At 46.0% G+C, this 12,287-nt stretch overlaps 3 protein-coding genes across 3 annotated transcripts; all 3 read right to left on the reverse strand.

Moving 5' to 3' along the window:
• Nucleotides 1–679: 679 nt before the first annotated feature.
• LOC126561099 (putative gustatory receptor 59e) lies at nucleotides 680–2,753 on the reverse strand. Its single transcript, XM_050217045.1, is given in 4 exon segments — nucleotides 680–820; nucleotides 1,379–1,468; nucleotides 1,540–2,634; nucleotides 2,637–2,753. Coding segments are annotated over 4 exon segments (1,443 nt in total).
• A 140-nt stretch (nucleotides 2,754–2,893) lies between these two features.
• LOC126561100 (putative gustatory receptor 28b) lies at nucleotides 2,894–7,637 on the reverse strand. The gene is made up of 5 exons (XM_050217046.1): nucleotides 7,594–7,637; nucleotides 4,234–4,368; nucleotides 3,273–3,603; nucleotides 3,114–3,203; nucleotides 2,894–3,028 (listed from the first exon to the last, which is right to left on the reverse strand). Exons 1-5 carry the CDS (start codon nucleotides 7,635–7,637, stop codon nucleotides 2,894–2,896), a joined length of 735 nt encoding a protein of 244 aa, XP_050073003.1.
• Nucleotides 7,638–8,080: 443 nt separating this feature from the next.
• Nucleotides 8,081–9,831, reverse strand: LOC126561956 (serine/threonine-protein kinase OSR1). Its single transcript, XM_050218348.1, has one exon. It carries the CDS (start codon nucleotides 9,772–9,774, stop codon nucleotides 8,089–8,091), a length of 1,686 nt encoding a protein of 561 aa, XP_050074305.1. The 5' UTR covers nucleotides 9,775–9,831; the 3' UTR covers nucleotides 8,081–8,088.
• Between the last annotated feature and the right edge of the window lie 2,456 nt (nucleotides 9,832–12,287).

The following is a 12,287-nucleotide window of genomic DNA, read 5'->3' on the forward strand; positions in this document are numbered from 1 at the left end:
TTATCTGATCTGTATCCGTACAAATTTATTACCGGCTTGACTGAGGTGACACACTTGTTTATTTGGCGTGTTTTTTTTTTTGTTAACACAACTTTTATACAAACTGATAGCTGATAAGATAGATGAATAAGGCAATTAGACGCGCGTTTATCATTACGGCAAAACGTATAGTGCGACCCGATATCGTTACCATTACACGCGGAGCTCAATAGACCGGTTGTAAAAGCTTTCGGTTTAAAAACAACTAAATTTCTATCGGTGATAATCAACGGTCTTGGTAGGGATTAGTTTCTGCACCGCTAACAGTTCCACCACCTCTATCTATCCGATAAGATAGATAACACCCAGGTGGGAGCGTGCGTTGCTAGCTGTGCGAGCCATCGTTGTGGCCCTTATTTATGTAAGTGCTAAATCTATAAAAAATAATACCTTAAATACACTGGAACATATTAAGTGACTATCCAATATCTTTTGTACTCTCGCAACGCCAACATCAGCAGATGACAACCGTCGATATCGAGTGTAACGGGCTTTCTACTTTAAAAGTATCCTTTTTTGAATTTTAAATGGCATTAAAGTGTAATCACGTTTCACACACAGAGTTATTAGCACGCAATGCTGAATGAAACTGATGAAAAGCTAATGAGATGAGTTCGGGCTAGAAAAAGACGTCACCACACTAAGTAGAGGTTGATCCATTTGCATGACCACTTGCACCATAGGAAGTTGAGGAACTGTTGCCGTTAGCTGTCTGACCTTGAGAAATGGCCGTTTCGAACTGTATCAGTATCACGAGATATGTTGTAAGAGCACCAACCATCTGCAAACAAACAGAATATTTGGAGTTATTGTGCTTCAAAAAGTTGACTCATGAATGGAAATATTGCGAAGTAGTTCAGAGGTTTTTTTTTCAATTCTTACTACTACCAAGCAATGTTGAGCTTTGACTTGATCCTGAGATGTTCAAAATGATCCTTGAGATTTGAGATTTGAATTCTCGATAAAAATCGAGAATTTCTGTTAGATTTTTTTTTTATAAATCCACAAGGAATTGTTTCGTTTCCGTTCGCCATAAATCATCAATTACTTCAGAGATCCTGAGATATCCCTGCTGTCAGCAATTTTTTACTTTTAATCATTGATGATCGCATTCATAAGCTAGCTCACTGGTACCTCAACAACTTTAGACATGAAATAAAATTTCTCGCTCAATTGATTGAAATAAAATGAATTCCTACAAACTCTCTAATTAAAAAATAATATCCTACATATCCTACAGTGCAGCATTCAGAAATATCATCGCCGTGTGGGAAGCTATAGTTCGAGATCCAACGATGAACCCCAAGCCTCAAACACACATTGTTCACGCTTCACCTACCGTGCTAATGAGCGTCATTTCCAGATTGATAACACCGCAAGCCGTCAGAGGTCCTTGTACGTGTAGCAGTTGGCTGGAAAATTTTGCTAACTGCACCCAACAGAGCAGCATTAAAAATAGCCCCAGTTGGCAAAGCAGGTTGGTCATACGCGCAAACTCACCGCATTATTCAGCGCACTGTCCCGAACGGTCGGATCGAACCGGTACAGCATCGGCCCGGTACGGTCCCGTTCGCGCTGCACCAGATGGCAAGGGTAAAGGATGAGCAGTACCTTGGCAGCGTGCAGTACGATCCACAGCACGGTGTACACCAGCAGATACGTATCGATCGTGGTCCAACTCCGTACCGTTGTTGCTTGATAGATGGCAAAAAACTGCAAACTGAGCACCACAAACGAAGCAGTTGTCGTGGACACGATCAGCACGCCAAAGCAACCGTTCACCTGCTCCATGAGTGCGCTTAGCTGCAGGTGTGTACGGCGCAGGATATCGATTAGCTGTGCGTAATCGTACAACGCACCGGACGGAAGGACAATCTCACCGGCAAGCCGACGAACGTATCGCTTGTCCTGGGCGTGAAGATGGCGCGTGTACGATTGCAGCAGCCGATTCATGTCGTAGTAGAAGAAAAACACTACGTAGAGAACGTACGCGTACTGCACCAATCCCAGCACGTTGATCACGTTCGACAGTGTATAGATCGCCGAGCTACGCACAAAGCTCCAGAACATTAGCTCATTGTACAGGAAGTCGACCATCAGTACGCCGGCGAAGAACAGCATCACACACGCGACCAACCGGTTGAAGATCGTTTCGATGCGATGAAAGTCAACCGTGCCGCCGCACAACGATACATCGATCGCGACCGCCAACAGTTGGGCGGAAAAGCGATCGTAGCAGCGGCGCTGATAATGGCAGCCGAACAGTATCATCATCACCACACCGTTCTCCATGATGTACTCGCTGATGTAGAGCATGCGCGTCATAAACGGCATTTGGTAGTCGAATGCCATGTGCTGCAAGATAGTGGCCACCATTACCACGGTCATCAGGAAGAGCGAGTACATCACATTACATGCCCGGACGAACCATAAGGTAAAGCAGCTGAGTGGTTTGCTGTCGCACGTAAAAAGCGTTACTTCCCAAGGAACTGTGCCGAACAGTTGGCAGACCCGTAGCAACCGGTGGGTGGACTGTTGGAATTCGTTCCGAAACAACTGCTTGTTGGAAAGCAGCTCAAGCACCATACTGGCTGCTGGTTGCTAACCAGAGATACTTGCTAGCGTAGCTGGTGCAACGATGCAACTGGTCGCATTTTTTCGAATCCTCGTTGGCGCGCTTGGTTCGATAGGCATCGCGTGACGAATAGGGACATCGTGAAGCGTCACGTTTTAATCATGTAAAGCTCTGAGTGGTTTTAGCTAAATATTCCAACCAATCCATGTCCTGTGGGTGCAATAAATAATTATACTAAGAGTAGCGCAGTAAGTGCCAATCGCAACGCTCGTCACAGTACTACTGTTTGCATTTCGACTGTATCCCTGATGGGCTTATCCGCAAGTACCGTGCACACACTTCCTTAATTTGAACCTTCGAGGCAGAGTCAAACTGGATCAAAATCACCAAATAGGTGGTAAGTGAGGCAACGATCTAGAGCAAACGGAGAGGGTGGCAAAACATAATTTATTTACACCGGGCTGGTAATTTTACGCTTCAAGAAAAATTCCACACATACCTTGCTAATGAGTGTTAAGTCGAGCGTTATCAGTCCGCATGCCCTGTAGTGGCCTTTACCGTGCAGCAGCTGGCCAGCGAACAGCATCAACTGCAAGGGAAGTGATGGGAATGCGAGAAACATTGAACACACGTGTTAACCTTCCCCGAAAATTCTTACCGCATCATGTGTGGAGCCTTTCGATTCCTGGTGACTAGCGAAGCGATACAGCACGGTTCCGGTACGGTCCCGCTCGCGTTGTCCTTGATGTATGGGGTAGAGGATGAGAAGGACTTTTGCACTGTGCACTCCTATCCTCAGCAAGGTGTATGTTAGCTTAAAACTATCGTTTGAATGCCAGGCGCGTTCGCTCGTTGTTGAGGTAACCTTGTATAGGTTGAACAGCTGCAGTGTCAGCACCACAAACGAAGACAGCACGGTGCAGACAATAAGCGGCCCAAAGCAACCGTTCACCTGCACGATCAGATTGTCCAGCTTGAGATGCACTTTTCTAATTGTTTCCAACAAATGTGCCTTATTCGGAGCCTTCTTACGACTAGCATCCCTGTACTTTGTCAGTAGTTTGTTAATTGCTCGAAAATAGCAACAGACAATCAAATGCATCGTGACGAACTGATGTAGGGCAAACACGTGGATCGTGTTTGGAAGTGTGTAGATCAACGTACGACAGCATAATTTACAGGAAATGTCACCATTAAACAGAAAGTCTAACATCACTAAACCAAAAAAATACAGCAAGCTGCCTACCATCAGCCTTTGAATAAAGGTTTCCACCCGGTGAAAGTTGATCGTAGCTCCACAAATGTACAATCTATCACCTGTGGCCAGCAGCTCATTGCCGAAAGTAGGGTAAAACGAACGCAACCTCCAACATCCACCTATCACCAGCAGAACAATAACGTTAACAACCACATCCTCCGCCAGATACAAGGTTCGGATGGCAAAGAAATTGGAGGACACCGGTCCGGTCTGATGCATCAGCGTGCCTGCACATACTGCAGCAATGATCGACGCAGAATACAATAGGTTTGCTGCTAGAATCAACTTGCGAAATCGGCACATTGGTGCAGAAACTGGTTCGGATTCAAATGGCTCTATGTCCCAAGGAACTATTGCTAACACTCGTCCTACTGCTAGCAGATTGTGAAACGTTTGTTTGAGGTTCCGCTGCAGGAACGGTTGATTGGTCGGTGGTTCGGATGCCATAGGTTCTGGTAACGCCACATTACAGCCACACAGACTGAACTGAGACAAACTGTTGGGCGTTTAAGTTTTGCACCGAGTTACATCGCGTGATTCAACCTGATTTATATCCATAAAATATTGATGAAGTTAATCGTGTTAGCTCTATCTCATAGATTGCCGTGTGATTCGAATGACCACGGTTGAGAACAAGGCACCATAAGCGTTTATTCAATAGTGCAGCAGCAGATGTAAGACTTTACCACTGAGGTTCAGATGCAACGTAATGAATTAGCTAGTATTGCCATTTAGTCTTAGATCTCTACAAGAAAATTGCCTAAGTCGTTGAGGACATTCAAAGTGCAACAGCAAGGCCTGACAGACGACAACGCCCTTAAAAGTTGCTCTTTTGGTATCCTATTATGTAGGACTGTGTCTATAGAAATGCCTCAAATTGTCCTAGTCAGGAGAAAAATTGTATAACACTTTATAGAAGGAAAAATCTAAAATATTGTTCCAATTTCGTGAACAAGGACACGACCCAGCTCCAATTATCGTATCATACCACCTTCTTTTTTTAACTGTTGATCCGAATAGCCGAAATCATCGTATCATGTTTACGTATGACATTAGCATTCAACTTTACGACCACTTCTTACGGTCAAGTTCAACCGTCATGACCTTGTTTGAAGGTCTTTATCCCATCGGCGAGAGCAAAAGCTACGAAACAATAAAAAAAAAAAAATTTCTTCAAATTATTTTTTGTCTTGCTATTTTATTTCTTATCTCCTTAGCCACAATGAAGTCTGCACGGGAAGATCCAACCATTAAACCAATCATAAAGACATTTCAACGATGAATCTTCCATTCATCCGATCCCTTATTGATTTTCGGGTGGTGTTTCTTTGCTATAAAATGAGAAACACATCATCAAGATTAAAAAAAGAATACGCTTTAGCTCGCCCCATACTGGCGGTATGGACAACAGTGCGCAAACATCAGCGCGAGATGAGATATTATTATTTTTCTTCCAACGGATCCAACGTTGACGCACGATGTTTTATCAGCCTTCGCATTAGCATATCCACTTTACATCAGCAACCGAAAAAAAAACACAGCTGCGCTAATGCTGGCTGGCACCGTGCAGGAACTCTACTAGTGAGAAATGGAGTTCTCGTAGGTGCTTAGTTTTTATAACAGAAAACCTAACACCTTCAAAAACGAAACCTTTCCAGTGCTTCAGGATCGACCTGTCGTCGTTGGGGAATCGATTCTGGCGCTTGTGTAAATCTTCCATTCGATTTAATGGGTCGTTAAATGAATAAAACAATTCAAGATCGTATTAACGGTTGAATTCAACAAAAAAGAGGAACGGTGAGCGACGATGAAAATAAAACCAAACAAGGAATTTATGGCAATAAGCTGGGACCTTAAGTCAAGGCTGTCAAAAAATACATTTTCTCTTGTTTTTTCAGCATATTCTGTACCTTCGCGAAACGGTGCTATACCGTCTCGGATACAGAATGATTGCATGAGGCCCTCCGATAGAGGTCCTTCGGGGGAATCTCTTCGGTCGATGACGCATCTCGAGCCTTAAAGATGTTTTTAACAAGCGCCGTCAGCTGTTCGTTTTGAAAAGATTTTCACATGGACTACAAGGGTTCTCCGTTTAGACGGATGCTCAGACCCCTGAATTTAAGATTTACAACTATTGCAGTATGTCCAGCATTAGAAGGAAGATTAGTTGGAAGAAGCTGGAGTCTCTAGAAGTAAGAAGATATTTTAAAATGCAAAGCGGTTATACGTGGCCATACCTACTTCAGACCAACTAATAATGCTGTGATATTTGGCTAAGGATGTGATCTTTATGAAAATACAATAAATTATTGAGGGTATCGCTAAAATACAAGACATTTGCATGCAACGTCTTTAAAACCAGACTAATTGTACGAGCCAATCGAGTGATTTACAACTCACAGTGAACTTTCTCATTACAATGAATGTACTTAATTCCTTTTTTTTTTTTTTGTTGGTGCAGCAATATACTTTATTTTACTTAGTTTTGTTGCAGTTTTTTTTTGTTTTGCTTCATACGCCTCGTGTCCTCGTTTTCCTTTCGCTTTCCGATCTGCTGCTTTTGCTTCAAGTAACTTGCAAATTCATAAACGCTACGCTACAACACTTGCTCAACGCCTATTTTTTGTCAGTCAAGAAAACTAAACACGTGTTTCACGCCAAAAACAAACCAAAATCGCGATACATCGACAACATATTCTGTCCATATTTCTTCCATACCCTCACTGCATCCACACTTTACTTTGCTTTAACACCAATCCTTGGATGATTTAATTATTTAATGCTTTTTTAAAGCTCAATTCCACTAAAACGAAAAGAAATACATCGTGTACGTGTACGCACTACCCAAACACACTCATGCGACACAACTAATAAAATATTCCTCTCATACTAGTGAGAAAAGGGGGGGGTGTTTGTGTGTGCGCGCTTTTGGTTTTAGGGTTTTGTTCGTTTCTTATGCTGCTAGTCTGGCCTGGGTTGTAAGATGGGGTTCGATATTCGATAGTGTTGTAATAGGCGGATATTACTATCTTCTATCGGGTGCTTCCTAATGTTCGGTTTGTATTTTAACGTAACATTCACTGCTTGCCATTATTCTGCAACCTTTTTTGTAACGCTTGAGCTTATCGTCTAGCATCCAGTCCACTGTTGAGGCTCTGTTGCCAGTGTTGTGTGTGTATTAAATATTTGATCATGTGATAAACAAACGATTAACAAATGAAAGACATTCCTCTGCTAAATAGGTACACTCAGGCGCAAACATACACATACAAACACATATGCCATCAGCGACATTATCATACGGTGACCTTAGAGTTAGGTTTTAAGGTTCATCCCGGACACCGGACTTGGTGATGACTTGGTTAATAATCCCTTGCAGCAGCTCTCAGCAGGGATGGGGTGTTTTTGTTTTCGCTTTACTAATTGCAATCTAATTTCGTTTTCGATTTCGTTTGATAGTTTTATTACCGATTCGGAAAGGCTAACCATTAAACCGGGCACGCACGCACGCACGCACGCACGTGCTCCGGCGGCTCGAATCACTGTGTTCGCTCGTTACTGGCGAGGGTTCGTTCAAAGGTCCTGGGAGTGGATGCTTCGTACTATTTACTTTCGTTCTTTGCCAGCTTTTATTCTCTCACTTGCTTTGTGTCACTCCTCACAATCCCGTGTTGATGCTAAAACTAATCCTTCTGCTGCTGCTACTACTATTACTGCTTACTATTTACGTCTACTAGTACTAGTGGTCGTTTTGTTTACCCCCATCGTTCTCCTTACTTTTCCGATTAGCCCCCTTTCCCCCCCGTCATCCCTATAAGGGTGGAAATCTCTAAAAGCTGAATCCCGTTCTTAATATAACAATTTTTCACTAATAGTTTTCTAATAGTCTAGCCAGTGCGCTGAAAGCTACCGGCCGCGACCCGTTAGTTGGTTTCAAACTTCAAGTTTAACAAACGCTTTCCACTACATTTCTCCTCTCCCCAGAACGGCGAGATAATTTTAAAGAGAGAAGAAATCCTACTTTAACTATTTGCGAATCGAAACGACTGTTCAGTAAGTAGGGAGAGGGGGAGAAAGAACAGTTTGCCTATGCATGGGGAGGCGCATTTGTTGTTGTTTTCTTCAGAGGAACAAGAAAGGAAGGAAAGGATGGCAAAAAGCGCGGGAAAAACGTGCCGGGAAAGCCGCGCTAATTGAAGACACGATCGCCGGCCCATCATTTAATCGAAATCTGCGCATAACCGACGAGCGATTTCTCGTCCAACTGCTCACCAGGCGCACACCCGGACCGCAGCTGAAACGTGACCGTTTTGAGCGCACCCCGGTTGTCGATGAGCTTCTGCAAGTTTGCCGACATGATCACCACGTCCAGCTCGTCCAGCAGACCCGCTCCGACCAGTTCCGCCGCAATATCCTCAGACGAATCTTTTCCAGTTACGAACTCGAACTGGATGTCGTTTAGTTCGCGGTTTGCGTTACGCATTCGCAACACCAGATTGACCGGTACCATCGTGTCCGACCCGATCGACATCGCACCGAGCGCGGCAGATGCTTCGATCGTTTTCGGATCGCTGGACTGTGTCGAGCCGGTCACGGTAACACCCGACCGTTCGGACGTGTCCTCCGTTTCGGAGGATGACGAATCCATCCGCTCGAGCCGATTCATTGGCCGTTCTTCCGTTTCCGAATCGTCCGATTCGTTCTTGGCATTGTCTTCCTCCTCCGACGACCATACCCACTCACCGGTCATCGAACGGTGCAGTCGGCCGGATGCACCGGCCTGCCGTTTGGCAGCCTTGTGCACACGCGTCTCCATCGAGGGACCGGTTGCGAGCAGCGTTTGCGTCAGGTACTTCCGATCTTTCGCTTTCTTAAAGAACGGATGCTTTAACAGTTCGCTGGCAGTGGGACGCTTCGAAGGTTCCTTCTGCAGACATTCACCGATCAACTTTCGGAACGTTTTGCCGTACGCTTTGTACTGGTCCTTCTCGTCCGCACCGGTATCGATCGTGGGCGGATCGTTCTGTAACGTCAGCATCAGCACCTTCATTGGCGGATACTTGTGGTACGGTGCCGTTCCGGTTGCCATCTCGATTGCCGTAATGCCGAACGACCAGATGTCGGCCTTGAAATCGTACCCATGGTCCTGCTCCATCACCTCCGGTGCCATCCAGCACGGTGTGCCAACGAACGTGTGCCGTACCTTCTGCCGGGACAGATCGCCACCGGTCGCGAGCCACGCACTCACGCCGAAATCTGCAATCTGCACCGTACCGTCATCGCCCAGCAGTATGTTGCCAGCCTTAATGTCCCGATGTATTTGGCCATTGCTGTGGAAATACTCCAGCCCCTTGAGCACCTCCTTCAGAACGGTCGCGATCGTCGACTCGTCGAACACGCCGTGCCGGCAGTTGACCGTGCGCATCCGGTGCTTGATAATGTCGAGCAGGCTGCCCCCCTCGAGCAGCCGCAGAATCAACCACAGCTCCTCCTTCACCACGAAGCTCGTGTGGTACGTGACGACGTTCTCGTGATTGCAGCTGCTCATCGCCTGTATCTCCTTCAGCAGCTCGTCCATCGACGTGTTCCACTTCTCCAGATTGATGCGCTTGATGGCGCACTTCTCCTTGCGCGGTATGCAGTACGCATTGTGGACGACGGCCGTCGCACCGACACCGATCACGTCGTTCAGCTCGTAATCGTCACGACTGTTCGGCCACGGCGTGATGGGCTGCGGTGCCGGGGCCAGGTTTGCCGAGGATGCGGACGTTGACGGACTCGCTGCGGTTGCGACGGACGTGACCGCGGCTGCCATCGCACCTAGCGCACTGCTGCTCGGTCCGCCTCCAACGCTACCACTGCCACCACTTCCACCACTACCGGTCGTTGCTGTCGTGGACATCTAGCGTAGCAGCGGGTGCAACCGAGAGATATTAATGTGAAATGTCACACCGACCGGGTGGGGAACGTTCTCGTGCAACCTTTGGAGACGTACGATCCGATACGCGACGGTTGGCGGACGGATAACGGTAAGATGGATGCAGGTGCAAGGTGCACACTCACTCACTCACTCACACACGCCTGCTCGCTCACTCACGGTCGTCGTGAATGAAAAATGCAATGCCTTTAGATAGCGGTTGCCCGTATATTCGCTGCGGCTGGTACGGAGTGCAAACACAGCTCGCACACACTTACACACACGTGAGTGAGATTTATTTAGATATATCGGCCCTTCGTTTCGTCCGCGCGGGCGCCACCGTCTGGCAGCCGTCTGGTGCTTTTCTTTATGACTTTAATGTTGACCACACGGCCAAATATCACAGCCCGTTCCGTGCGCTTGTGTGTTGGTGTTTGATTTTTGATGGTGGTGCCGCAGCTGCCACCGGAACGGCCAAATACCGTCACTCGGTGTGTTACGTGTGATGTGTAAATTTTCCAGCCAAATGCCGCAGACCCAGCTTCTCCACTACACGGTGCGCGCGCGCCCGTCTGTGTGAATGTGGGTTTCTGTGTGTGTGACGAGTATGTGTGTTTTGAACGTTTTCAACGCACAAGGTAACAACCGAACGGCCTTCTCACTGCATTCGGTGGTACCTCAACTCCCCTAGCGGATGTACCAACTCTAGGAGCTGGTTGCGCGATATGATAAGAAAACGAATTTCTCGTGATATGGTGGCCTATCGGCTGATGCTGCTGATACCTTCGCACCGAACGGAACACCACGAACAACAACAACACACACACACACACACTTTGCTTGCACAGTCAACACACTCAGCGTTGATGAGTCATGATATTTTTCGGCAGATTACAGCAACCGTGTACGGATTGCCTGATTTTTCTTCACCGTATTCACGTACTTTTCACGGCTACCCGTGCCTGCTGCGACCTTTCTCTATTGACACTATTGGTGCAGCGAACCGAACGGAACGACGATCCAACGTCAACAGAAGGACCACACACACAGGATGCACACAGTCCACGATAGAGAGAGAGAGGGCCTCACACACTCCCGAGCAGCGTTGCGTAGCGTCCGCGGACGATCGAACGATTGATACTACACGGATGCGGATGGAAAGAAACCCACCGTCACAATATTGCGCACCGATTGAGCGGATTCTGCTGGAGTAGAACGGTTTTCGGGGGGACACCCGCGATCCCGGTACGTGGTTCGATTCGCAGTGGTTTTGAAGTGTGCCGTGTTGGAGTGATGGACACGTTCGCTCCCACACGGATTCGTTTGTCCGTTTCTAGCCGTGAGGGCTGAGCTAATCCGCTCCGGCCAGAGAATCTCAAAACAACCGTTGAAAAATTATCGTTTTTCAAAGAAGGAAGAGAAAGTGAGGGCAATTTGGTTGGTCTGTAGCAAAACTAATGCCTTTTGTTGTGTTTTCAGTGATGTCCCTTTAAACCGCTTTATAGTAGGCTATATATTTACAGAAAAAAGAAACGCAAAACTGTGGCGTAACTTTTGCGCCAACCTCAAAACGGATTGATTCGCCAAGACAATGCTTTCCGTTTATAGCATCGAGTTGTATACATCACTGCTAATCAAAACAGCTGATCAGCTGGGACGACTACTTTCGGAAGGGCTGTTCTTTTATCGAGTGGTAATTATTTACATTGTAATAGGTTTATTGGGTGATTTAAAGTTTGAAATTAGAAAATGCTCATAAAACTAGCAAAGAGAATGTCTTCGATCAATGCGCATCTCAATCCCAATCTCTAAACTCAACGCTTTAGCCTTGTGTTCTGTTTTGTATGAAGAATGGCATTGTTGGTGTTATTGTTTTGCGTTGTTTTGACCTGCTTACGATTAATCGTATCTACACTAAAAGAGCCGCAAAAAGTGAGTTTGTAAAATATCTGTGTTTTTTCTGCTTTATTAGCTTGCTGGTGCATCTGGATAGTGATCTTTCTTTAAATACAATCACTGGAATCAATAAACCGGAAGCTATAACAATATGAGTTTGCATGTTTGCCCCATTACAAACAACTCTGGCTGTTGGTGGCCGTAGAAATTGGGACGCGTCGTGCTGTTTTGAAATGGTAGCTAGAGGTGTGAATTTTTCATCTTAAGACTACTTTTGTACACTGGTCGTTGTAGTAAGGCGTATGGTTCACGTTATCAAATGTATCCAATATAAGGGCGATGATTCCGATTATACGCCAATAGGGCCAATGAGCTGGGAAGGTCAACCAATGCCAAAACTAGCTCTAATCATCACTCGAACGCTGCCAGTGAACTTGGGCTGGTAGAATCAATTTATTTTCAGCAATTAAGAAGGCTTTCCCTTTAAGTTGTGGATACAAAAAAAGTGCTGAAACATTCACTTTTCGCTTTGCTTTTTGCAGGATCACACAAAGCAGCCACCGAGTCTGAAACTGTTTTGTATCCCCACCTGAATGGCCTTT

The sequence above is a fragment of the Anopheles maculipalpis genome, chromosome 3RL (genome assembly GCF_943734695.1).
Source record: "Anopheles maculipalpis chromosome 3RL, idAnoMacuDA_375_x, whole genome shotgun sequence".
NCBI classification, from domain to species: Eukaryota; Metazoa; Arthropoda; class Insecta; order Diptera; family Culicidae; genus Anopheles; species Anopheles maculipalpis.